General features: G+C 49.9%; 1 protein-coding gene across 1 annotated transcript in view; it reads right to left on the bottom strand.

The window, feature by feature from the left end:
* Positions 1-6222: 6222 nt before the first annotated feature.
* HS6ST2 (heparan sulfate 6-O-sulfotransferase 2) overlaps positions 6223-26654 on the bottom strand; it is a 144872-nt gene continuing 124440 nt past the window's right edge. The window contains exon 2 of the mRNA XM_068957150.1: positions 6223-9098. Coding sequence (XP_068813251.1) covers positions 8396-9098 — 703 coding nt within the window. The 3' untranslated portion in view covers positions 6223-8395. The remainder of the gene's footprint in view (positions 9099-26654) is intronic.

The following is a 26654-nucleotide window of genomic DNA, read 5'->3' as shown; positions in this document are numbered from 1 at the left end:
TGAAAAATCCCTTCCCGCCTCCCCTTCCCGCGGCCGGGCGATTAGCAGCGCCAAGAATACATCAATCAACCGATCGGAGCCGTTTCCCTGGCCCCGAGCTAGGGGAGCGAGGGGCTGGGGGGGGCCCAGCGCGGAGCGGCTCGGCGAGGAGGATGAGCGCTCCCAGGGCTCACAGCTATTCCCCCGTTTTCCAGCTATTTCCCCGTTTTCCCCCGCCGGCCGGAGACGGTAAAAGGTGGCGAAAGCCCCGCTGCCCTGGGCGGCTTGCTCCAGCCGTTAATCACTGCCGCTTAGAAATTTGTGCCTGAACCAGTAACGTGAAATTAATGCTTTCTTTCCTCTCCTTCCTTGGCAGCCTGCTTGAGCTGCTGGTTCTGCTGGCGGTAATGATTCAATAACCTGGAAAACATTGCACTTAGTTTACGGTACTAGCAGCTGAGTGTACAGCTGCGGAGATTTTATTTATCCTCAAGGAAAGGCGGCTCTGCAGCCCGCAGAAGGTGACAGGCGCAGTCACCTTTCGCTCTTAATTTCAAATGTTGCCTCTGCAGCGGTGGATTTGCCTTTCGTTTTTGCTCAGAAGAGGCGGAAAAGCAGCCTGCACAAATGGGTTTGTCAGAGGACGAGGGTTTAGGACACGGTCCACTAGGGTTAGCGCAGGACTAGAAGAATGGGAGGGCACCGATCCCCTTTTCTGGCCGCTCGGTGTCTGCGTGGCAGCACATCTGCAGCCCGGGGGGGAACGGCTCGTCCCCCTCTCACACAGCTCGGGAGCAAAAACTGCTGGTGCAGCGTGTTCAGCAAGGCCCGTCCGGCCCGAGAGCTGAGTAGGACGGCGAGAAATTCGAGAGCCAAACTCTTCAGCCCTGATTTCCCTCTCCTCCTCTAAAACATGACCTTCAGGCTACGGGCAATCAACGCAGCGAAACCGGACAGCGCTGCCCCTCTGCCCTGCGACGCGTAGAAGAGACGGGTTGGCTTTGCCGGATGGAGAGAGCCGCAGCAGAAAGCGCGCTGCCTCCGAGAGCCATCAGAGTAATTTCAAAAATCAATGTTATGTGATGCTTGACGGGGAGGCAGCACGGCTCCCCGCGGCGGCCGGGCAGCGCCGCCCCGCAGGGCCCCGGCAGGCAGGCAGTGGGGCAGCACTTGGCGCCCGCCGCAGCCCGTGCAGCGTGCTCGCAGCCAGGCCAGCACCCAGTGCACTGCGCTAGTGCCGCCTGGCGAAGCGGGAAGGGCACCTGGGCAAGGCGGCCCGGCGGTGGTTTAATTTGCGTTCGCGCCGTGAGGCCGGCGGGGCGGGCGCCAGGCGGCCCGCCGCCCGGACGGGGCCCCCGCGCGCACGCTGACGCGCGGACTCTGGAGCGGCTCTTTGCGTTTCCTCCCCGTTAGCCTCGTGCATTTTTTTACCAGCGGAAAACGCTTTTCTGTGTTTCAGAGAGCCGGTGCACGGCTGCTTTCTAGTCACAGTTCGTCACTTCCCGTAAGCACCTGTAATATGTCCGTATATAAAAAAGCAGCGCAGCGCCATTGCATTTTGCACAGCGCCAAGTACGATTCTCTAACTTTTTAATTAAGCGAAATGCTGGCTTGTATTCAGGAAATGTCAGTATGCTGGAAGGGAGAAGAGAACTTCTTGCCTGTTTGCCTAAGCGAACGAGGCTACACAAGCCTGACACGCGTCCGTCCGCCCATCCGGCCCCCGTCCACCCACCCCACGTGTCCCGCTCAGCCCCGGCGCCGGGCTGAGGGCGAGCGGGTTTTCCCCCACGGCCAGGCAAAGCCGTGCCCATAAAAACCCGGCAAGGGACGCCAGCAAGCGGCGCGACGCCGGCGTGCAAGGGCGCTTGCCTGCGCGGCCCTCAGCGAAGGGGGCGCCCGACCCCGCGTGGGACCCGTGGGCTCCGCGGGGCGCTAGGCTCTTCCCGCCGCCGGCTGATGCACTTTTAAAAGGAACCGGAGCGGCACACAGGGAGGTCGTGCCTGCAAAACGTTTAACGGCGGGACGGGGCGCACGCGGTCAGGCGGCAGAAAGCGCGGCCTCCGCTCGCCTTCCCAAGCGGGAGCGTCCTGCACGGGCCCCGCGCCGCAGAGGCACCGGCGCCCCGGCCCAGCTTGCCAGCCCCGTCCCGCCCCGCGCCGGGTCCCGGCCGGACCGTGGCCCCCGCGGCCGGGGCAGGAGCCGGCCCCGACCCCCGGGCAGGCGCAGCCGCGGAGCGGGGCCCGGCCCCGGCACGCGGCAGTGCGGCGTTGGCTTCGACGCGCTGCAGCCGCTCACGCTGCTGAGGGTGCTGCAGCCGTTCACACAGCTTTGTTCATTAGTAAGTAGGCAGGCGTTGTTTGGCATCTAGATTAATCCCTCTTTTAATTATTTTGAAACTGTGCGAGGTTTCCCAGGCAGTAAAGATTACGTACGCGCTTGCCGATTCCGCTGCAATTAGTCCCATGTAATGATGTCTATTAACACGCTTTCCCGGCTTGCCATGCCCGGCGGGGAAAGTCCCAGTCTGCCCCCCGGAGCCCACAGCTCCCCCGCGGTGCAACCTCCCCCGCAACGTGGAAACCCATCCACCTGCTTATACTGCGCGAAACAGCACTTTCCATATGTTCCGCCCAATATTAATACCATCACAGAGCTGTTGCTGTACATACCGGCCATGCACACGTTGCAAAGCAAGAGCGAAATGTTATCCCTACTTTGCTGTCAGGCAATCGCAGGCGGGGAGAAAGGAAACGACCCGCCTGATGCAAGGGCAGTTGGAGATGGGAATAACCCTGGGTTTTGGCCACCTTCCCCCATGCACAGCCCCGGCAGCGCCAGCTCTGCCCTTCCAGCCCAGCGCGCTGCCTCCGGCCGGAGCACGGCTGCCCGCCGCAGTCGGGCGCGCGGCAGCGGGGCGATGCCCCCGGCAAGACGCCGCCTCGAAACCCAGCCGGGCTGCGATCGCGCGGCAGCGAGGGCTGCTCTCGGCAGAGGCGCGCGCCAGCAACAGCTTCCCTCAAACTCGAGCAAAAATTCGCAGCGGCGCTTTGGCACCGGAGCTCCTGGCGTGGCCTAAGTAAGAAACATCTCCCGGCCGCTCCGGGAGGCTCTTGGCGCGCAGCCACCGAAAGAGGCCGAGCCTCGGCGCGCTCCCGCTCTGCTCCCCTTCTCCTCGACAACTCACGGCGCGGCTCTGCTCCCTCTCGCGGCCGGAGAACAGCAGCTTTTCCCATGCCGGGAGCTGGAAAAGCCAGAGCATCCTTTCTGGCCAAGAAACCCTGCTCCAGGCAATGCGTGCCGGGCCGGCAGGGCTCACGCAGCGCTGTAGCCCACCCAAAAAAAGCAGCTTATGCTTGTGTCTTTTTTTTGTTTTTTTGTTTTTAAAAGACAGAAGTCACAGAATCCCATCCTGGGTCAGACTGACCTATTTCTCCTGAAATAAAAGGTGTAACTCCGCTTGTGGAGCGTTCAAACTCTTGGCAGATTTTTCTTTAAAATTTTAAGCTAATCTTTAAAGGAAAAAAAAAAAGTTATTTCAAAGAGGACTAATAATAGAAATGGTAGCAGAGAACCTCAAAATGGAAAGCTGTTCTGAAATCTCACCTTCGCTTTGGCCAAAGTCACCCTTGAATTCACCCCTATCTACTATATATTTCGCCCTTATTTACTTTATATTTCCATTTACCAGGAAATTTACTTTTCCCTGACAAAATGACTGTTGTGCGACTGCTCCCCAAAATTATGCTGGGGGGGCTCCTCATCAAAATCACCCAGCTGAGGCGTCATTAACAGAGCGAGGGCTCGGATGGGTGTTGTGCGAGGATGCATTCGCAGCCCTCTGGCTATGAATGGGGAAAATAGCGTGTCTAGAGTATATAGCGTATACAGAAGTCCAGGTCAACAACTGCTCCTGAACATCCTTGCAAGCGAAAAACTTACTTGCAGTAATACAAAATACAAGAAAACACAAGCTCAAAAAGCTCAGAATACCAAAAAGCTGCGTTCACGTTCTCCTGAAGACGAACGCTCAGCCCTTGCTACAATTATTTTGATTGCTTTGCATAGATATTGGTTCAGCGTTTCATCGCTCCCGGTACCAAAAGTGATACAACTGTACCCGCCTGGCCTAGCGCCTCCTGGCAGAGCTGGACTGCGAGCCGGAGCGGCTGGGTAGAGACGGCGGTAATCTGGCTGATAGCTCCTCTGGAAGCTCAGAGCCAAATTTGATTTCAGGCCTGGACTCGCCACCCGGCCCCTAGAGACAACAGGGCAGCGACATTAGCATTACGGCAACGCAGTGGACTCAAGGAAGGGACTAAATGAAATTACGCTCTTCCCTGGCGAGGCGGAGGGAACAGGGAGATTGCTTTAGGAAATCCGGAGTTGCATTTCATGGGGACGAGCAGAGCCGTTTCGCTGTCCGGTCCCTGGGGATTTGTTGAGGGCTGCCCCTCGGCGCCCCTCGGCGCCGCGGCCGGGCTAATTCCCAAAAGACCCGGAGCTGCGCTCGGCGCCCACCTGGCAGGCCATGTCTATAGCTGAAGGTTTGCATCAGTTTAGCAGGTTCTCTCAATTATTTGATGTTTCTGCTGCAATTTAAGAGAGCAAATGCATCTGTTTTCCTTCTCCTCCCCCCACTAATTTCGTGAGCTTGAAACACCAATTGCACCAGCATCTGTCAGGCATTCACAGCTCCTGCTCATTTTTGGTAATGTGTGAATTCTAAAAATTACATGAATAAGAAAAGCATTGAGTTCATTATTACTCAATAATGGCACACTGGAATCAAATACATATTGCACTGTACTGAAGTATATAACTATACTATGATATATACATGGGTTGCAAAGGCCATTGAAAAAAATCACTTCCAACAACCCTTACAGACCAGGTACCTTTCAGGTAAGCTTTAGTAAATATAGAATACTATCCACAAAGATGGGCACTTTGCAAAACCAAGTTTGCTCTCAAGTTTTTGATCTTTTGGAGGGGGAATCCGCTCTGGTTATGGATCCAGGGTGCTGCAAGTACCCCATAAGCTCCATGGAGGGAGCGATTTGGGAGGTTTCACAGCTCTTCCTTGTGAGGGGCGTTCCCCAAGCAGTCCCGGGGAGACCGGACCACACTGCTACACACACTTGCAGCCCAACTCACCTACTCAAACATTTGCACTAGGTGCAAGTGCTTCTCCTTAGACCCCGCAGAGTCCAGCCGGCGCTTTGGAGCGGACCTTCGCGAGAACTCAGCTCCCCTTTGGCCTCTCGACACCCCCATCCCACTGGGGTGGCATCAGCTCGCTGCCAGAGTCCCCTCTTCTCTGTAATGTCGCGCGCATCCGCGTCCCCGTCCCCGTCCACGTGCACGTCCAGAGCAAGCCCCAGGCTGCCACCCCGCCTGCCCCAGCTGCTGCGACCAGCACCGACTGTGCTCACATCTGCGTCTGCCTCAAACTTGGAGCTGCCTCACTGCTCAGGAGAGTTGTCTTAGCACGTGTTTAGTGTTTTCAAAATGTACCAGAGGGCCGGAGTGCTCCTCGAGCCACAGCTGTAGCTGCTCCGCTTCTGAGCTGCAGCTTGTCTGGCCTCCAGCCAGGCCTGCAGAGCTACTGTTTGGAGGGCAACCACTGAGAAAGGAAAGTCTCCATCTCCATCCAAATAATAATAATAATGATAATAATAATAATCCTGGCTTTTTCAGTTGATTTGGGACATTAAACTTGTTTCATGCTCACTTGCTTCTGCACCTAATTTTGGTTTAACTTTCTGGTGCTTTAAGTGTCCCAGGAAAATTAAAGTTCTCTCCGTACCGCAGGATGCGCTGGATGGTGGCTGCTACTCCAGCGTCTTCCAGAGCCAGCTCTGGAGCAAGAATGGTGGATATCATAACAGAGGAAAAAATATATATACGCGCACACATATGCACACACACAGAAACAGCCTCTTAGAGCTGCAGAGCAGTGGCAACAACCTTGAAAACCAGCAGAAACCACAACTTGCTTTTCTGAAAAGGACCACTTGGAAAAGCGGTCAAAACCTTTACAATAACTCCTGAACCAGAGGAAGCGCAAAGGGGCCTTGTCCGAGAAGGCTGCAGTTTAAATAGGTTTCAGAGAAACCATCATTTTAAACTCACGTGCTTGCCTAACTGCAGCTATTCATGTCAAAACTACCATCCATTCTTAACTGCACCATTCCCCGCGCCTGTTTTCACATAAAGAAATAATCGCATAAAAATCAAAAGACTGTAGTTAAATTTTATTTATCAGTTCTATTGTTAAATTACACAATCAAAGTCAGTGGATCGGCTTGTAAATCTACACAATAAGACAGCGTCTACAGTGGAAATCAGTAGAATTGATATGATTATGACAAAACGGTATCCTTATATTCATACATCCCCTATATACAATAAACAGTATACACAAAGAAAATGCAACTAGTCTCTGTAAACCATGCACACCACAGCATAAAAACAAAATGCACCTTCTGCAACAGGCCCTCCAGCTAGCTCACAGTTAAGTCCTGTTTACAGCAGCGCCTTTCAGTTTTAAGAGCGAACTGTTTTCCCCCCTGAAAACCAAAAAACAACTGAGACATCATATTGGCAACTGCAGTTCTCATTTTAAAAAAAATTGCTGTACACAAAGTTATTCTCTTTTCCATGTTGCTAACGCAGGGTATTGGTTTGCTGCTGTTTTTGCTTTCCGTTTGCCCCAGGCAGGACTGCCGCCCACGTGGGTTGCAATATAACGTCAGATGTAACACAGCTTTTAGATCATTTAGGCACGGAGCCGTTAAGATGCAAGTTTTAAAGCCTTCTTTCTCATTGTGTGCCCCCTGCCTTCTTTGCTATACTTTGTGGGTATAGTATTACAGGCAAAAAGGAAATAGTGCAAGTGAGCCTTGTAAGCATCGTGTGTGTCAGGGCCGAGATCGCCACTCGAGCAACGCTCCAGAGCGCTGCGGGCTGCATCCAAACTCCTCACCTTGCTGCATTTATAACCAAAGTCTTGCAGAGGTTTTTTTGCATAGAGATTTCAACACCCCCCTCGCACCCTCTGCCCCGGCTCCTGTCCCCGACGGGCCGGGGATCAGCCCCGGGGTGGGGGCGGCAGGAGCCGGGGCGGCAGCTCAGCTCTGCTCCACGCACACAGCTCCAGCGGTCCCTGCTCCGGAGCTACCTCCCGCTTCCCCATGCAACTCTCTCGTGCTGTATAACTATGGCTATGTTAATTGTTTCCGTCATTTTTAAATCACCGCTAATCTGTCAGCACTAAGAAGGGCTCAAGAGCGCAGCAAAAAAGCCCTATTTTTGTATCGTGTAGCAAAGATTTACTGGAAGTAAATCATAATTCAAGTGTAAATCTACTTCTCCTTCAATTGAGTAATTCTCTTCTTAATATTGCTGGGATTAGAGAGTTTTATGACTTTTAAAGGACACTATACAAATATCCGCAATAAATTTCATCTAGTTTATATCACCAATTATTAAGGATTGACAAATTCAGCATTATGCATTCTAACGGGTAAGAAAGATGTAAAACCAGATATTGTCATAGGAGCATAGTTTGGAAAAGGCTTTATGAAACATGAAGATGTGCTGCAACTTTTCCAGAATGGTTAAAATTATACTGCCCTGAAAAATTCTGGAAATAGCTTCTTTAATATTGGCATTCAGTTCAGAAAAGTATGTGTGTGGGTTTTTTTCTTTAGTATGAGATAGACGAAGCTTAAAACCCTAAACAGCAGTAGGTAGAAAAAGTTTAAAATTTTAAATATTTATATAACTAGACAAATTACTTCTATTCCCTTTAAAAGCCAATATTACACATAAAACTAGTCGATATTTTTTCTAGACCTTTATTTTCCCTTCATTGTCCATTCGTTAACGTGGTAAATATCATAAGCAGTTGGTGCCCTCTGAAAACACATTATTAAAATAAAATTAAGACAAAATCAAAGGGAAAAGGTTTTGCGCATATACTGTATTGTGAGAGTATGTTAAATGCTCATTATTAGGAAATGAGTTTGCTTCCCAGATAGATTTCAGCAGAGCATCATAAACATTTTCCAGCATCCCTTTTTGTACTCGTAACTAATTTAAGGATTTTTTTTTTTCATAAACGTCCAAGCAACCATTTCCGATGAGCTTACTTGGCTCCTGTATTTCATAAATAATCCAACCAACCTAAAAAGGACAACTTAATTACACACTAAGATTAAGTGTTCCACGTACAGTACAACATTTACTGCAAAGGCAACTGCAAAGGCAACATTTTAACCTCTTTTTGCTTCAAATATTTCAGAAGCATGATTTGTTTGGACTACTCTGTCGTCTCGGATTCGTGCGTTGGGTTGGGGCTCGCTTTGCTCTCAGTGCGCGGCGAGTCTGCTGGGAAGCTTTCAGCCCCCACTATCGCCGCCACCGCTCCACGTTCCCTATGTAGTCAGTGGTGGAGCTGTTCTCGCTCCGCTCTTTCAGGTGCGCCTGTTTGGCCCGCAGGATCTTGCGCTGCTCCTGGCGTTTCCGCCGCGCTTCCTGGTGTTCCTTCTGCCGCATGTACTGGTACCTCTGCAAAAAAAGGTCTTTTGCATAATCGTATAATTCCATGTCTAAAAAATTGAGGGCCTCAATGCGCTGCTGAGTCTGCTCGTCTATCTCCACGCTGGAGGCCCTTGTGCTATTGTACTGTGTGAATGGCGAGATGAAATTCATGTTAAAAGTTTTTTCAAAGAGATACTGAGTCTTCCTCTGAAATTCGGTAAGGCCGAAGAAAGCCATACGTTTCAGGTTCTCTTTTGCACTGTCTAGCAGAACCTTATTTCTTTGCTCCTCTGGCATGACGGACAGGTTGTAGCATCCCACCAGGCTGAGGTCGGAGAGCATGCGGACCTGGCGGTTATTGGCGAGATTGTAAGGACAATCCATGAACTCCTTCAGTGAGCAGCCCGACCAGTCGTCCCCAGTGTAGCAGCTGGGTAGCTCCTCGGTGGTTGGAGACCTGCCGTCGCAGACGTGCAGGGATGCTTTCCACGTTGCCCCGCGCTGGACGTGCCGCCATTCGCTCAAGTACCGGGATACAGGGTCACGCAGGATGGTGATGTAGTAGAAATTCCTGTGAAGGGGAGAGAAAGGTAGAGCATTTAGCTGCCTGTGTCTGCAGCATAGAGCACATTAACGTTCATAATCAATAGAAACTTAGAGATGCACTTAAGAGCTTCAGAAACCCTCCTGGGAAGTACTCCACAGTATGCGCTCACCTGCCCGGGGTGAAGGATGACTGAACAAGCTCCCCACAGGACAACATAAAAGGTTTTATCTGCTTGCACACGTATTTCTCTACTTACTGGGTTTTGCCTCTATAGAGACTGACAGGAACCCAAAATTTCCCTTTGCGGTTGGCTGCACACGCGGCAACTGGTCCCTGCTGGGGGCCTCTACAGATGCTCTCCTGTGACCACGGGAGCGTTATCGAATCATCACCCATGGTGGGACCCCTAACCCAAGCAAGGTGCTGCCCAGGACTTGCTTTTTAGGCATGCTAGAAAGTGGGAAATTTGACATCAAGAGCAAGCTGTGCCACCCTAGGACTGCTAAAGAGGGGGAAGGAGAGCCAGGCTGGCCAGCGGCACTGCCCTGCGACTCCAGCACTGCTCCAGCAGCAACTCCACCATGCGACCAGCTGTGGTCCATCTGTCCACCGCTACCCAGGAGAAATCCTCCCCTAGCTGCCCCGTTCTGCAATCTCACCCCGCACAAAGCAAGGCAAAGGGGCCCCATCAGAAAAGGACACGCTGCATGTGACCAAGAGAGACAACGTTTTACCAAGCTGCATCTGAGAAAAACTGAAAAACCACCTTCCGCAAGCAACGAGCCTTCTTGTCCTTGTTTGCTGTGCCAAACACTGCAGGTCACTCACACCTCCAAAAATGACAACATGTTATCGTTCTCCTCCTAAGTGGTAGCTCTAGCTTCAGCGGAGAACAACGTGTTATATTTCTTGTACAAAAGAGCTGGACCGACAAGTTTACGTTGTCTGTAAAGCGCTGCTCTTGCTACCTTTCCTGGTGAGTGGTGCCGCTCAGCTGCACAAGCCCTATAGCAGTGTGACACCGGTAAGGAACAGAGAGGACATCTCCTTTCTCAGGCCAGATAAATGGCATGTTCCCAGAAGCCTCAACCTACTCGCACTGAAAGAAGGATCTCAGAAAAGCCCATGCAAATCCCCCGTTTTACACTCCTGCTTTCACCTGACATGGGGTTGCAAAGATGAGAGAGGAGATAAGTAACAGGAAATTAAACAACGTATTGCAGTATTTTGCCATGAAAAGAATTTCTGAGCAGAGCACTGGCTTCTGTCCGGCGCAACGGGGCAGCGGCTCACGCAGGGACCACGTCCACAGCGGCATGACGCCGCAGCGACGCACCGGAGCAGGCTCTCGACTCCTGCGGCGACAGCTCCGGAAACGCGACAGTGGGATTCACCGACGGCGAGTGCCTTCGCAGCACGGTGGGACGGGCGCTTCGCCACCTCGCGGTGGATGCGTCCCTGCCTGGCACCGGGACACGCTGCCCATGCTGGAAACGCGTCCTGGGAGCCGGCGAGGGCTGCAGAGGAGGAGCAGCCGCGGCTCGCGATGGGACGGGAGGGCGGGTGGCCTCCTCGGCCCCTGCCCGTGTGCTGCAGAGCGCGAGGACTGGGGGGGGGCGAGCTCTGAATTCGGGATGAATCGGAGGGTGACCTGCGTTGCCGCCAGGGTAAGCACCTGGGTGTTCAACGGCTGGTGCGTTTCGCTTTGAACGCTGATGCACTGCATTTCTCTTTCCTCTCCGGGGCGTTAGCTTCGACTGAGGCACCCAAAGGAATCGGCTGCTCCAGCCGATCCCTCCGCACACAATGAAACGCTGTAAGGACGCCAGCTGGAAAGCCTGCGAACGAAACTTTACATACAGCATTAAGAGATCACTCTGGGTTATGCATTAATACCCACTGTCAAACATTGTCTTCCGCTGTCAGCAGCCCGAATCCATAAACACGTCTAACCCCAGAGCTCTTCATGCATCCTTTAATATTACTGAGCCCTCAGCGATGACATTGGAGATACACTAACAGGATAATAGCGATCGGCTTAAGTAAACAATTAAACTAGCCTAAGAGCAAGTTTTCCTGCTCTGGACCCCACTGCTCCAGTTTGAGGCCACAGAGGAGTGCGTGCCGGGAGCCGCGAGTCAGCGTCCCCATGGGCAGTGATCACCATTTCTCACGGTCATTGGTGCCACCGAAGGAGAAGACCTAAGGATATTCATTTGCTTTCCAGAGTTGCATCGCAGTGGGACAAAGAGCAGCCGAGCCTTTGTTCCCCCTCGGCTCCTTCGGATGAAAAGCCACTAGATGTCATTGTTTTACAGAGAATTGTCTCCGCGTGTACTCGAAAGGGAATCAAAGGCACCGAAAGCCTCCAGCAGCGCCGGGGAAAGGAAACCTGGAGGTGCGCCATTGCTCTTCTCATTTAGAGCATCCCGCCTCATAAATAAATAAGTAAATAGAAAGTAAAATAAACTTGCAAAACCAAATGAAGCCAAGGAGCCCAGGAAAGGATCAGCGGCTGGGCACGGGGGCGCCTCGTGCCGTCGGCGGCAGAGCCGGTGCTCTGCTGTCAGCGCTGGCCTGTGCCAGGCTCACCCGGGGCTGCTGAACCCGCCGGGCTCCCGAGGGCTTCGATCGCCACCTCGACACAGGTTCAGTCAGCCCCAGCCGCCCCCTTGCAAGGATGGGAAGGGTTTCCCTCTCCCTCAGCCATTCGTTTATCTGCAGGTCTCTGGCTACGCTGGAGAAGGCAACGTGCCCAAGGGCTTTCCACGTGCACTGCCACCCCAACCGGCCACTCAGCGAGCAGGCACGGACCCAGATCTGCTCACACGTATGGCACTGCCAGGACCCAGCGTGGCCGGGCCCGCTCTCCGCGCCGGTCAGCGGTTCGGCACGGCTGGGAGCAGAGCCGGGTGCGGGCGCGGAGGTGCTGCTGGCTGAGGGAGAAGGCCAACCAAACCGTACGCTCTAAGGTCATCACAGCAATCGATGGGAAGTTAATGCAAGAAGGGAAACAAATCCTGAGCCAAGATCGATAGGGAGAGCGTTTTATCTCAGCTCAAATCCTTCAGCCTTTTCCCTTTGTGCTCTTAGGTCACAGGCGGTGACAAAGAGTCACAATTGGCTGCTAATGTAAAAACAAAAGAATGAATAAAATTTGTATGTTGGTGGAAGAAACTGTCTCATAATGGATCACCGTTGTCCCGGTGCCAATCTGGGCAGATATCTCCATCACAGCCACAGGGGAGGGAGATTGGGTAAAAGAGGCCAAATAAAACTGCTCGTTTGACTCTGCACTGAGCGTGGAAGCGCCTGGGCTCCCTCCACCACCCCCCGCCCTGGAAACCAAGCGATCTGCTGGCACCTGCTTACAGGATGCCCCACACACGTCCCATATCCCACCTGGCCTGAACACAGCTTCCTACCTTCAGGCTGTTTTTTCCCCAAATGCATCCTGCTTTCAAGACATGACTCACCAAAAGCCACTTGGTCAGCTGCTGGGCCCCGTCTCAGCCTTTTTTTTTTCCCCCCCTGTATTTCTCTCCATCTTCAGTTTCCATGTTAAAATTCTACTGAAAAAGGCAACATCCCTTTTGGGAATATCAGCTTTTGGGTTAGCCCCAAGCCACTTTCATCTGAGACAGAAATCACAGCAGCTCCAGGAAAGCAGCCATGCTGCAGAGCGTTTATCTGAACTGAGCTTCAAAAAGTCACAAAGGCTTTAATGCATCATCAAGGCAGAGCCGTGCCAGAGATGGACTCGGCCATCACCACTTCAAACAGTCTTCTGTTGTAACTGGGAGGAAGACTCAAAGCTTTACAATTATTTTCAGCTCTGAACGTAACAGCTTGTTCCTTCTGCTATCTTGACAAGGGGGTGCTGAGCTCCTGCCCGTTCCTTGAAGCTTGTACTGCAGAGCCCAAGACAACATGTTTGCAGGTAGAGCACAAACCTTACTGCGGTGCCTCCCTCCAACTTGAAGAAAAGAGCTGCACTCATCAGAAATCTAGGTTTTATAATAAGGTTTAACTGGATGCCTATGAAGCAGAGAACAAAAGGAGCTTGCAGGCAACCCAAGAAGTAGGTTGACCCTGGAGCCAGGAGGAATCAGAGATGGCGTGACAGTCATTTGCTCTTGATATCTCCCTGCGCACAGCTATTCCCTTGAGGACAGCAGGGACAGCACGGTCTCATGATGTTGCGTTTGCTCTCTGTGCTACATCAACTGCTCTGCTTATCACATCACCACAAGGTTAAAGCGAGATCGTTTTCGGGAGCAGCAAATTATTTGCACACGATCCATTACTGCAGAGGAGCTCAGAAAAGGTCAGAGGCTCACTCCAGATAAATGCCCAGCTAACTGCTTGAACCATCTTCAGGGGCGCGAAAGTTGAGCTGAGGGGGACACAGCGCAGCAGGTCCCTAACGATGAGGCTCTGCAGCCTGGCCACCAACTCCAGATTTGCATGCAACCCTGAGCCGGACAACTTTTTCGTGCTACTCTCTGACGGCGAAAAAAATATTCAGCACTGAAACCAGCCCCCATGCTGACTAAACCAGGACACAGGCTTTCTCAGTGCTTTGAAGCTTCTACCTGCGTATGGGACAAGGAAAAGGGGAAGCAGCACACAAGGGCAGCGTGACTCGCTGGGAGCCGGGGACAGGGAAAGGAGAGACGCGCTGGGCCTCCCCGGGGCCTCAGCAACGTCAGCCCTCCCCTCGCGTCCAGCCGGCACGTCTGCACCGGGCCGCAGCCGTCGCAGCGGTGACAGCGAGAAGAGCGCTGTCAGGGCAGGGACGCGTCCTCGGCTGTCCCGCTCTCAGCCCAGATGCCCCGAGCGGCCCCGTCTCTCTTTCCTGCACAGCCCTTGGAGAAAACAGAAAGGAAACTGAAACCTCAAAAACCTCAGTGAATTTCTCACAGGGGTTTATCGAGACTTTACCATCTGCTGTCTTTAAAAGCTAATTCTGTGGTCACCTAGTGCACCCGTGCTGTCCCCTTCCCCACGGGGGCCCAGTGTCGGGGCTGGCTGTGGCTCATCAGGAACCCAGGTCCAGTAGCTTTAACTCCAGCACTTGCTCCCATAGGGATGAGCTTAACCCCACGGCAAAGGCTCTACACAACTGCTGGCAAAGCTCTCAGCTTTGGGGCTACAGTTTCCACGAGGACTGCGCCGGGGCCAGCTTCGGCTCTGCCTGTCCGAGCCCCTTCAGGTCAAAATCCTCGCCGTTGCCCCGACGGAAAAATATCGATCCCCGCCAGAGGACAGAGGGCTGCCGTGCTGTCTAAGTGCTCGGGGAGGCAGAGGAAGGCTGGAGGTCAGACACTGGCGGCTGCCGTGCCTTCGGCCAGGAAACCTGAGCCTGGCTTGATGGAGCTATGAGCTAAGGAGCTCAAGATGAAAGCTGAAAGCTAAACATCCACTAAACACCACATCCATTAGCGTAGGGAATGGGGTGGGGGACTGAGTGACCTTTTCCCATCTCCATTAAGGAATGAGGCTATAGCAAGAACGTCTCTGCAGGGTACAGAGGGTGAGAAACCTACAGCTTTTGCACAAGGAGCACCATTAGCTCCAGGAGCCCCCCAGCCTCCTGTCCGGACTGTGCCGGGGTCCAGAGGGACAGCGAAGCCAGGGAACCACAGCTTTGGCACACACAGCCAAAGAAGCAGGGCTGTGATTTCCCAGGAGTGTACCGGGGCAGCTTTATTTTCCCAGCAAAACTAAGGCTCCCCTTTAAACTTGCCCAAGCGCATCAGTTTGTATCTAGGTCAAGCTTCTGGCTATGACGGTTTGGACACACTGATGGGTTCGTGCAATGAACGGGAGGCGAATTCACACAAGCGTCTCCATTTCTTTGAGTGGAGATGATGGAGGAAAGGGCTGAAACCTATTCTGCATATGATACCGAGGAAGTAAAAAATCATATGACTGATGATTCAGTACCAGAAGCAACGCACAATCAGCTGGAGCTGGCTAACGCCACAAGGAAGGTCAAACAGCACCCTTCCCGCCCTCGGAAAAACGGCTCGCACCTCTGAATAAAAGTCCATGGAGTTCATTTATGAAAGAGTAGTCGCTGTACACATTTTTAAAATCTGTTTAAGTGGAGTTTTTTCTGACATGGCAAGTTTTTCCCTCCTACAGCTCATCTAATCAGAGGAAGACAGCCCTGCAGGTGGCCCCTCGCGCGGGTACGAGCTCCCATCCCTTTCTCCGTTGCCGCTTTGAAAAGCCACTTCCAACCCCGAACTGCAACTCTGCCGCGCGCAGGTTCCTACGCTCCTCTCTCGCCCCGAGCCATTCACCAAGGATTTCCGCTTTGGATAACGCTATAACAAAGTCGCGGATAACAATGGAAGGTCAGAAACGCAAACGTCGGCGGCTAACAGCACCACAGGCTGACGGCGGATGGCTCTGCTTTCGGAAATCCTTTCTGCGTGATATAACGCTGCAGCTGCAAACACGGCTCGGGAACTGCCTGACCCCTGCCGTCCGCGGATTTTAACCTTCGGCAGGCGAGGCGCGAGCCCGACGCAGCGCGCGGCTCCCTCGCCGATCGATCGTGCCCACCGCGCGCCTCCGCAAAGTCAAACTCAATCATACCACGCGCGGCGCCCAGGGTGCGTCGCTCCCAGGAGGAGAGGTTAATTCCCACCAAGAGTGGCCCACTGAGAATTTGATTTGCTAATCCTACAAATTGCTCCTCAAAGAGAAATACCCCTGCTGCCTTGTTTGTTAGTGAACGGCATCTGTTCGGAGATCGCTGCGAGAGAGAAGCAAAACGTTTGTTTAATGGTGTGACTCATCCTCATTCATAACAAACTTTGTCCCCTCGGGACATCATTAAAAGGATAGGAGGTGAACGTCCTCCTGACAACCCTTTCCCGACCCAGGACGCTTGGGAAAGCCCGCTCTGCTTGGGAACCTCCGGAAGGGGAATGCCTCTCCCCCGCTGCGAGGTGCCCACGCAGGACAGCTTGCAGAGGCAAGGCCAAAATACTTGGCAGGCTCAGTCTCGCGGAGCTGGGAAGCGAGCTTTGCATTGCCTCCAGATTGGTCCCAGATGCTTCGCATCCGTGACTTGGATGACAACAGCAGCTTCTCCGAAATCCCTGCGTGACAGCGCACCCCGGGATGAGCTCAGGGCGCTACCAGCAGTGCCGGTGCCCGTGACGGCAGCTGCTCTCCGCGTCGGCTTGGCGCGGCCGGCGCCAAGCGAACAGACCCAGGAGCAGGGCTGGGCCCTGTTTGTTTAGCCGTAAAGCTAGATGATCTCTTCATTTAATTATTTCAATTACACTCAACTTTCAGCTCCATTTCATCCAAAATTCAAAGGACAGCAAAAGCCAGATGTACAACTGTGGACAACTTATTAAAGAAGCAGGTCTTGCAAGTGCCGTGCAAGCCCGTTTCTGCCTGTTTTTCCAATGGACAGTCCTTACAGCTGTGGGCAAAACCACAGTCTGTTACAATACTTGGTGGAAATTCAGTCAGAGCAATAGTATCCACTTCCACAGCTATTGTGAGGTCAAGATCAAAGATGATGGTCAGGGAGAGAAGGAGGAGAAGGAACACACACTGGTTTTCTCTCTAGCTGTCCACAAAACTGCGCACTCGTGGATTATATTCTTTCATTCCTGGCCTACGTAAGGCACAGGAAGATTATAACCCGCATGAGTTCAGAACAAGGGCCTAGAAGAAAAGGAGATTAAACATTTTAGAATTGTGAATTAAAGCCTTTAGCAAATGTAAATTTACATTTCCTCTAAGTTATCATTATGTTTTCACTTCTATTAGCATTCAATGAATCACAGGGATGTTTTGTCTAGAAACACTAACGGTGGGGGTAGGAGGCTGCAACCTACCCATGGCAAGCACAGCAGGAGAAAAGTGCTAGAGGAACCCATAAAAAGGAGCTGGATTTTGCAAGAACAGCAATTATACCAGCCCATCATCACCCATGAAATTACCAAATAGGAAAGATTTGCAGAAAAGAAGCATTTCTGGGCACAGAAGAAGGCAGCACTTTAAGATTTTTCAGCCCGAGGTATGTATTCCTATGTGCAGACACGGCACACGGACACAAACATACTGAGAAGAAGAAAGGTTTCAGATACGTAAAACATGCAGGCTCACATGCACGCACGCTCCCAGCTACCCTCGCACACAAGCTAATTGTCCACAGCATTGCCTACGCAGGGGAGAGCTGCCCTGCAGATCTGCCAGAGTGGTATTAATTTCATAATTGTCAGTATTATTAAGATCTCTGCAGGACACCCTTTGCACACAACCAATTCAGCAAAAACAGTAGCATTTTTATGTTTTTGTGGTGGAGGCTAAAAAGAGAAGCAAGTTTCCGTTCTTAGGATCAGAAAACAGAAGTTCGACTCAGACGCTGGACCCGGTCCCAACTCTACCACCTCCATGCCCGAGGTCTTGCATGGGGAAGGGCGGCAAAGCTGCGCAGGGAGGCCCAGCTCCATCCCACCCGACGGACGTGAGAGGCACCGTGCGGGGCTGAAGCCCCATCCTGGCGCCCAGGGGCTCGCGTCTGGCCGAGTGGCTTCATGTAGCATCTCCCAGGGTGGTACCAGCCGGCGGTCGGCCTCTCCCACGTTCACAGCGCCCTCGTTAGAAAGCATGGCAGGCTTCCCAAAAAGAAAAGGCAGGCAAGCTAGGCGACTGCAAAAGAGCTGCTGCGTAACCACAGGATGTTGCTATAAATCAGATATTTACAACAGTATTTACCCTATCTAAATGCCGTTGCAGGAATTGGTTTCAACTTGTAACTGATATTTCTGCGGCGCAGAAGATAGAGGTTTGCAAAGCCTCCACTCCATAAGCAGTGGTTTACAGAGATGGAATAGTGGCAGTTTTTCATTTTCCAGAGTCCACTCACCCTTCCAAGAATCTTAATGCCTCATTGATTCATAATACAGTACATAAAGATTTCATTTTTCCTGCACACAGTGATATATTATGGAGGCAATCTATTTTGCCACTGAAAAGTTTGCTTAGTAGAAAAATTTGGAGTTTTGACATTCAGGAAATTACAGTCATCTGTAAAGCACGATTGATATGCCAAGGCTAACATTTTCATTGCACTTACGGAGCCAAAGTAACTATGCTAAAATATTTATTATAATCTAAAAAAATCCAGAATCCTGTTTGTAAAAAGCATATATTTAGTGTAAAAAGAAAGAAAAAAAGCTTTATCCGGATATTCATATACATTTTAGCTATGTCTTAAATGTGCTTAGCCACGTACTTTCTGACCAGATGAAGCTACATTAATAATTATTAATAATTTAATAAAATCAGCACTTCAGAAAGTTTCCGGTTGGCCCGTAGTTTTCAAGCTGAAGGCCCACGGCTGCATGTAACAACATGCCGAGGACCTCAAAGGCATGAACGGAGCAGCGCATGAGGCTGGGACTGCCTCGCTGACCCTGCCCAAATCCCCCCAGGGCTTCAGACGCTCCTCCCGCTGCCCAGCGGCCACCCAAACGGCACACGTTAACCGTAGCTGCCGCAAATGAAATAAAGATTATTGAACCCGGTGCCCTTTACTTGTAAGTTTTTATTAATATGGTCTCGAAACAAGATGGTGCAGAGGGCTCCGATCTCAGTTTGACACATGCATTTGTCTTTTTTATGACTTGTATTAATGTGTATTGGTAAGTTGTGATTTATCCTACTTCAAAACGACTCATTATGATTTCCTAGCTGCTGTTTAAATCTTCATAACCCCCCCAACTTGTGAGTATATAAAAACATGTACATCCCTGCCCCAGCACTGGAGAAATCGTGGAGCTTTCAAGAAGAAGATCATATACATTAGCCCAAAGAACTCTACATACTCCACAATGGGGAATTAACTCTGGAGAGGTATTTATAAAACCATTTGTTACTATACCAGTGCTAAGTCAATTCTCTTCAATAATACATAAAAGGAGGAGGTTTGGTTCACGTGAGAAAATGTAAGGCTGCTGTTAATTCCTTCACAAGCCGTTTGCAGATAATCTCCCCTTTGCCAGTTAACACAGCTCATGATTGCTTACAAGAGAGTATTTTAAAAAGCTAAAGCAAAGACATATAGTGCACAAAAAGGCACATACATGCGACTTATATTTAACTCACCATAATTCCTGGACACACAGAAATCCAAGGAAACTCTTCTACAGGCTTTCTAAAATTTTATCAAAGGAAGGTAGCTACTGAAAATGTCTTTGAAATGTAATTAATGAACTGATACTAACGTATTCTCAGCCTACTGGTGAAAGAGGGATTGAGGAACGGACAACGTACTTAGAGCTGCAACTTGCTACAATTTTCATTTCAGCTTTCATTGATTTCATTTAGCACCATGAGATTGCATAATGAAGAAATCTGTATCAATTGCAAATACCAAGTGTGCTCCTGCCCCACTAGGGCACTTCAGTAATATCATGTAATGGAAGGGGATTCTCATTTAATTGAATTGGAAATGAAACACATATTAGCTGAGAAAACTTAATCAGTGCAATAATATTAAAATAGGCCACTCAGACAAACTATACTGATTAAGTCACTTGCAAACATTTCTGTAATCATCACCGAGACTTGTGGCGTTAATGATTTAAACTCACTTTTCTACTCCAGGGAACAAAACCGTGATTCCACAGTAGACAATTAGAATATTTTAAACCCTCTCTCATACATTATAATACAGTCTCATAGTAAAACACAGGAAGGACATCTCCTGCAAGGATACGTCCAGAGCCTTGACATACAAGGCGGCCTGCACGGATGCCGGAATGTCATCAAAATGTTTAAGCATGGAGACAGCCCAGAAAGTGTTTCACCTGCTAGTGAGCCTTTCCAAAGTACTCAAGGCAGCTCCTTCACAGGCTTCATCTTTAATCTTGACTAGTCACTGATATCACACACCAATGCACCGTAAAGCTGCGAGCTTTAAATATCTCCCAGCAGACCAGGATTTTAAAAAATCTCACTCACACACAGTTCACATAACTGCATTTAAAATTTCCATGGAATAGCAGAGTGCATTTCTAACAAAATGCCATAGATGTGTTTGTTGTGCCAGAGCTCAGCTGGGAGGGATAAACAAGCAAGACTTTCTAAACAATACACGAAAAGGACCTCCCGTTTCCCATGTACGCTAGTCCCATCGCGTGGCCAAAGCATATTTCATTTAGTCTGAATTTTATCAAGTTAGAACAATGCCCTTAAAAAGGTACATTTACAGAAAATGCCACTTTTGCTTCTTATACAAATCTGAACCAACCCAGGGATGCGATGGCCAGGGTGGGCTGTGCACTCACGAGAGGACCTTCTCCACAGTCCAAGCTCACAACGTGCCTGGGAACCACAGATCGAGCTGGCAAAACCTGATCAAATGCTTTCCTGGTGGTCAGTGAAAGCACGTTCAGCACAGATATCAGCTAGGACACATGGAGTGCTTATGGATTTCAGATGCCTCCTATATTGTTAATTAATCCCTAGCATTAAGAGGCTCAAATCCCTCTTTTAGGACAGCCAAAACCAATTTTGGCTCCTGCATCTTTCAGCGCATGAAGTAAACCAGCCAAATTGTGAGCTGCCCTGAGGTCACTGCAAGGAGAGGACCAGCTGCTGGGATGATGACTTGCACTGCTGAGCAAAAAAGCACGTGATTCACCTGCCCACGAGCAGCATGGTTTTCTTTGCCTTTTGGCCTGGCTCTCTCATGATGGAGATGATAAAAGGTTGGGCCGAGATTTAACCTTTCTCCTCCGCGTAGCCTCTCGCTGTGCTCCACAAGCTCTGAGCCTGCTGCTCAGAGGCACTAAGCCCCCAGCACTCGCCATCCACCCTCCCCAAGCAGAGGGCTGACCAAATAGATGGTGTTTTCAGACACTTGGCCAGACTAGCTGGAAGAAAAGGGCCTTGCTAAAGTTAGATGAGATGTCCTCCTGGTCGAGAAGCATCCAACTTTAAAAAAGGGCGTATGTCACAGCTTTAGTGCATCTCTCCAGGCTGCAAGCACGTAACTCCTGATGCTAATGGGAAGCAGCCAGATCTAGCTAAAGAACTGCAAGCCTCCCCCTGTTTGAGGGCTTTCTTAACATCAGATGAGCCCAAGCACGGAGTGAACATACTGAACGCGCACAAACTGCACTTCACTCCATGAGCTGCAAAAATGAAGGTTATTTAATGGGATTTACTGCTCACTGAATCTCCAAATAGTTGAGGTTGGAAGGGACCTCTGGGGATCGCCTGGTCCAATGCCCATGCTCAAGCAGGGTCACCTAGAGCAGCATGCCCCGGACTGTGGGCAACCTCCCAAAGGGACTACAGGCTCTTTCAAAAGGGTCTGCCGTCATTCCCGCGCCTCCAACCCTCCTCCTCAACATATGAAAGAGAAATATTGCAAAGCACTCTGCTTGCATGAACAGCAGGAAATAGTTCAAAATAGCAGCGCTCTTATCTGTGAGCATCTTTTGAATGATTTTCAGAATACACAGTTCTACTCCTGTATGGATTATTCTGGCTAAAAATGTGTGTGACATTTTAATTACCAAGTACAAATGTTACTGCAAGCAAGCAATGAGACAGATGGTGTCCTGAATTTTACAGTGTAGCCAGCATTTTCCAGCTCAATTTTTCAGTTCACCAACCACTGAGCTTCCTGTCCTGCCTTTACTGCATCTTCCCTCCCCGTTTCAACCACAGCAACCAAAGATGCTGGGAGAGCAGCTTTGGCAGCAGAAAGACAGGTCAAGTCTACTTCCTCCCAAAAAGCAAACACAGAGCGCCCTGCCAACGAGATAAAACAATTAAGCACAGCTCTATATAAGCACAGCTTGGCGTATGTACAGTGGGAGCGCACACAGTTACCTGGGAAAAAGAAAGAAGGGATGAAAGAGTGGCTAAAGAGTAACTGCCTTACATGGGGCAGCAAAGAGGTGACCTTGTTGCTTCCACCTCAGTGAAGAGCTTCATGATTGGATTTGTTTATCCCAGCTTATCCTCCAGCAAACCCCACTTGTACCAGTTATAACCCCCCAGATTACCTCTTCTTCCCCTCTGGTGTATTCTGTAGTCCTCCCAAACGGAGAGGGATGGGACGGGACAGGTCTCCCTTTGGGGACTGTCAGTGCAGAGCCCCCGATCACTGGGGGATGAGAGCAAAGCCAGGAGCTTTTCCTTGGGGCCTGCCGATCTGCCCCCCTGCTAAAAAAAAAGGTATCATGTGTTTCCTTTCCCCCCCAGCATCAAAAATAAAGTATAAATTTAGAAACAAAAGCCATAGGGGAACACAATTACAATCGTCACACCACGTGGGGAGGGACAAGGGGGACTTGGGATCACCTTCAGCGTTCCACATGTGGGTTCAGATGTGTCTGAGCATTATCCAGTAACAGGATGTAGCCAAACGTTATCGGAAAACCAGCTGCAGGCTGGAGCTGGCTAGCAGCTTCCACATTTCTTCCATAAACCTCGTCCTGAAAACAATGAAGCGCGTGAACACTCATCTCCTGGGTTTACAGCACCACAGCAAACGCAGTTCTTGCTCCAAGGAGTTTCTAAGCCAATTTGCGCAGCGCACTAGGAGACTGCGTGGGCCCAGCGGCAGCTGGGAGAGCGCGGCCGAGGATCCCCCAGAGCTCGAGGAACAAACAGGCCGTCCTCGCTGCTGTCGCTCCGTGCAGCCAGGCTATTTCCCTGTCGTGCTGAGGAGCGAGCGCTGCCCTCGCTGAACGGGCTCCTGATTTAACAGGCTATGGCAAAACTTAATCTCGGTGAGCCTTCCCGACCCTCTGCTTCATTCATCTTCACTACAGCAAGCCTAAAATGCAAAGGGGAGCTGCTGCCTAGGCTTGCGGTATCATTGCTGTAATTACCGCAAGGAAACATTTTCTGGGAAGGTGTCCCAGAATATAATACACTGAACATTTCCTCTCGCTGCTCTCCATACAGAGCAATAATCCCTTTGCTCAAAGTCAGCTCTAGGCTGCCTTCCAGCTAGGGCCGCTGAAGACGGATACCTCGCTCCCGCCACGCTCCCCACCATGCCCCGTCTCTCCGGAGGGGCACGGGACGAAGCGGCTCTCGTTCGCTCTGCCGGTGTAATTGCTCTTCCTGTTTTGTTTAGAAATGTCTCCAGGAGTTTCGAAGGGACAGATGTGAGCCTCACAAGCAGTCGGCAACGCTCGGCTCGTCCTGCGAGCCTTCGGGAGCCCTCCAGCCCAAAGACCGCTTGCCCCATGAGCTTGGATTTTTGCGTGCAGATTTGGTAGCTGCTCACTCCCTTGCCATTAAAAACGTGGAGAAAAACAGAGGAGAAAAAAAGAAGTGGAGAAATTTTCACTCAAATAATACCTCTTGCTGCATGCTGCATCAATGTGCCAGGCAGAAGAGAAGTTGCCCCATGTGAGTCACCAAATTTTAGAGGACAAGATGCTGCAAACCAGCGTTCATCTCCGAGAGTGATTATAACAGACTGCAACTCCAGGACGATTCCAAGTTTCAAAATAAGGTGAAGAGGAAATTTCCCTGCCAGAGCTTGCCTTGAGCAGTAATGCCCTTGCAAGCACCTTCCCGTGAGCCTCTAAAAACACGGGAACCTGCCTAGTTATTTGGATACACCAAGAAAAGAACCCAAAGCATCAGCCAGTAGCACCGATAACATGCCCCAGCCTGGTTTGTAGCAGATCAGCGGTTTCTCATTTGAACTTGGCAAACGGGTGCTCCAGAGAACAAAGAACTGTATCACGGCAGCTCGGGTTCTGCTCTCCCTTAAACCGCGAACAGGATTGTTCTGATAAATAAACCTAAAAATCAACTGGTTCTCAGACACAACTCTCTTCCTAGGTTTCCATCCCTGGAGGGGTTAATCTAAAACAATCAAATTTCTTCCCGAATTGCACAAAATCCAATAAGCACTAGGCAGCAGTGTCTTTTCCCATTCAGCAGATTAAGAAACTGTGGTCTGCTGACTTTATCTGCACAATTCATTCCCATGAAATTACACTGGGTTTTGAACCTGAGGTTGATACACTCCATTATATCCGCAGGCTGAGCCATCCACCAAGAGGCTAGATTAATGCAAAGCCAAATGCCACCTGAGCGGCGTTTTCTGGCTCAGCATGCGAGGAGGGACGTGGACAAGAGTAGTGGGTTGCAAAAGGTCTCCTGCCTGCCCATGACAGAGGTGATTTGGGCTGGGGCTCAGGCACAGCACCAGCATCCTTAACTACATCTCAGCTATCCTGTCATTAAAACAGCAGCACCCGCATAACTCATTCCAACATACTGAGACTGGGCTTCTCTTCACATTATTTTAACCAAAATGACATTTCCTCTAGACACTTAAATGCCTCCCAGTCTCATCACATCAACGAAGGAAGCATATTTTTTCTGTTTATGTGAAAGGTGATATTGGATGCATCATACATTGAAATCATTTGCTGGCTTCCTCTCGCAACATAAATAAGGGGGAAGAGAGTCAGAGAAGATAGATTTTAAAGATGTATACATATGCATACCCATTTTCCAACCCAGAATATTATTAAATTCTTTCATATATTCATGCGAGAACTGCAAAGAACTGTGAAGGTACAGATGCTATCACTCATACTTACCCGGAGTAAGAATTAAGGAGTTTTTCTTCTAAAAAAGGCCTCATATTTTAAAAAAACTACCCGTTCAGCCAAACCCTATTTCATAGTGGCCAAGAGAGACGAGGTGTAAGGCTCACACCCCGACCTCGTGGCAGAGACCTGCCTCCAGCCCAGGAGTTAAATCCAGTCAGCCACAAGAGCAGGAGCAGGACAGAGCATCTTTGCCAGTACAAGGCAAAACTGAGCGAGAGATCTCTTACGCTTGTCAAAGCTTTGATCTTTTTACAGGTACTGAATAATTTTGGACTTCTGCATTTGTTTCTGCCTGCTAAGCAGGACGTTGACTTTGTGCCTCTGTGCTGGGCTTATGGGTCTGAGCCTCTCTGCAAAAATACATCCCGCATGCCCCGTCCGGCCCCTTCGCGGCCCTCGGAAAGCTGTGCCGCGTGTGAGCTACGTTACCCTACGGCATTTCAGAAATCTTCTGGTTTGCAAGTTATGCTAAATCCATCTCTACAGGTGTACTTACGCCTGGTGTTACATCTCCCTTGTAGGGCAGAAATATCTGCCACTACAATTGCCTTTTCCTGTTTGCAGAAACTGTAAGCCTGCATCAACATTAAAAAATTATTTTAAAGACATTATTTAGATAGCTCTATGGTAATGTGTATGCACACCAATCCCAGTCCTGCAGAATTTGCATAGCAGAATTTTTACCGCGCTTCTTAAAGATTAATAATTTAAAGGAAGTTGTAACTGCAGTAAGATTTAGTCTTATACGTTCATCACTGCTTTATATTCTCATAAATATCCAACTTTCCCAAGAATATGGGAACCGGAAAGGGTATTCAGGAGGAAAAACTGCAACCAATATATCTTCCATTTATGGAATTGAATATAAGATCATATTCAAAGTGCTGCATTTACTGTCTGATTTTGAATACATAAAATATATAGCCATTACAAATTCACCTTTCATTGCAAAGCTTTGTTCTTGTAGTGACATAACTTATTGCCAGATTAGAGCCCTAAGTACAGCGAGACCGTTTTTCATCTTCTCCTTTCCCACAAACACGACTCGGAGAGACAGGTCATGCTCTCTATCAAAGTTGTGCTTACCACATAGCAATATTGCAACACGTCCCATTACAGTTATGTCTGCAGAGACTGTGAGCACAGACTTGGCTGCAGGCACCTCCTAATGGAATTACATAATTGGAGGCATGTCATCTAAATCTGAACAAATTGGATTCCCTTGTCATGCACTATTGAATCAAAACGAAAAAAACACTCCACGCTGTTATCTATGGTAAACCAAAGACGGCAAATCCAGCGTCACTAATATTTTGATAATGTGGTGTTTATTAAAAATGGAAAGAAAAAAAAAAGAGAAAGGTTTCATGTAAAGCAGGCCAAAGTCATGTCACATGCAAAATGAGCTCATCCAGGTTTGGTTTCAGACTGGAAATTATGTTAATAGTTTACAATGGTTGAGACGTTAGAAGAAGTATCATTAAAACTATCAAAAGCTGGTTGCCTGTGATAGCCTGGGGAATGGGGATGAGGATTTCGGACAGGCCCTTCCACTGCCTCTGTATCATGGAAGAAATGCCAACCCCAAAGCTGTTTCTTCATGCCCTCGTGTTCTGCCGCTGTTCCCTCACGTACTCAGCGCACAGTGGTTCGACCGCATTAACATTCACAGCTTACAACCAAATTCTCCGGCCCTTGCAATTCATAAGCATGCCCTGCTTTACGTTTACAAGTATATCAATTTTAATTTGGAATTACTGAAGGAATCATAACTAGGGAGCAATAACTTTGAGTTTACTGAACTGTGCATTCAGGGCAAATTTCCACTGAGCGATCAGCTCCACCTCTGCATGTATGAAAGCACAGCGACATTAATTACATTACCAGAATCACAAATCAGCTCATTGCATCTTTACATTTCATCAGTTAACCGCTG

This window comes from Struthio camelus, chromosome 11 (genome assembly GCF_040807025.1).
Source record: "Struthio camelus isolate bStrCam1 chromosome 11, bStrCam1.hap1, whole genome shotgun sequence".
NCBI classification, from domain to species: Eukaryota; Metazoa; Chordata; class Aves; order Struthioniformes; family Struthionidae; genus Struthio; species Struthio camelus.
Note: the sequence above shows the minus strand (reverse complement) of the source record. Positions and strands in the feature narration are given on the sequence as shown.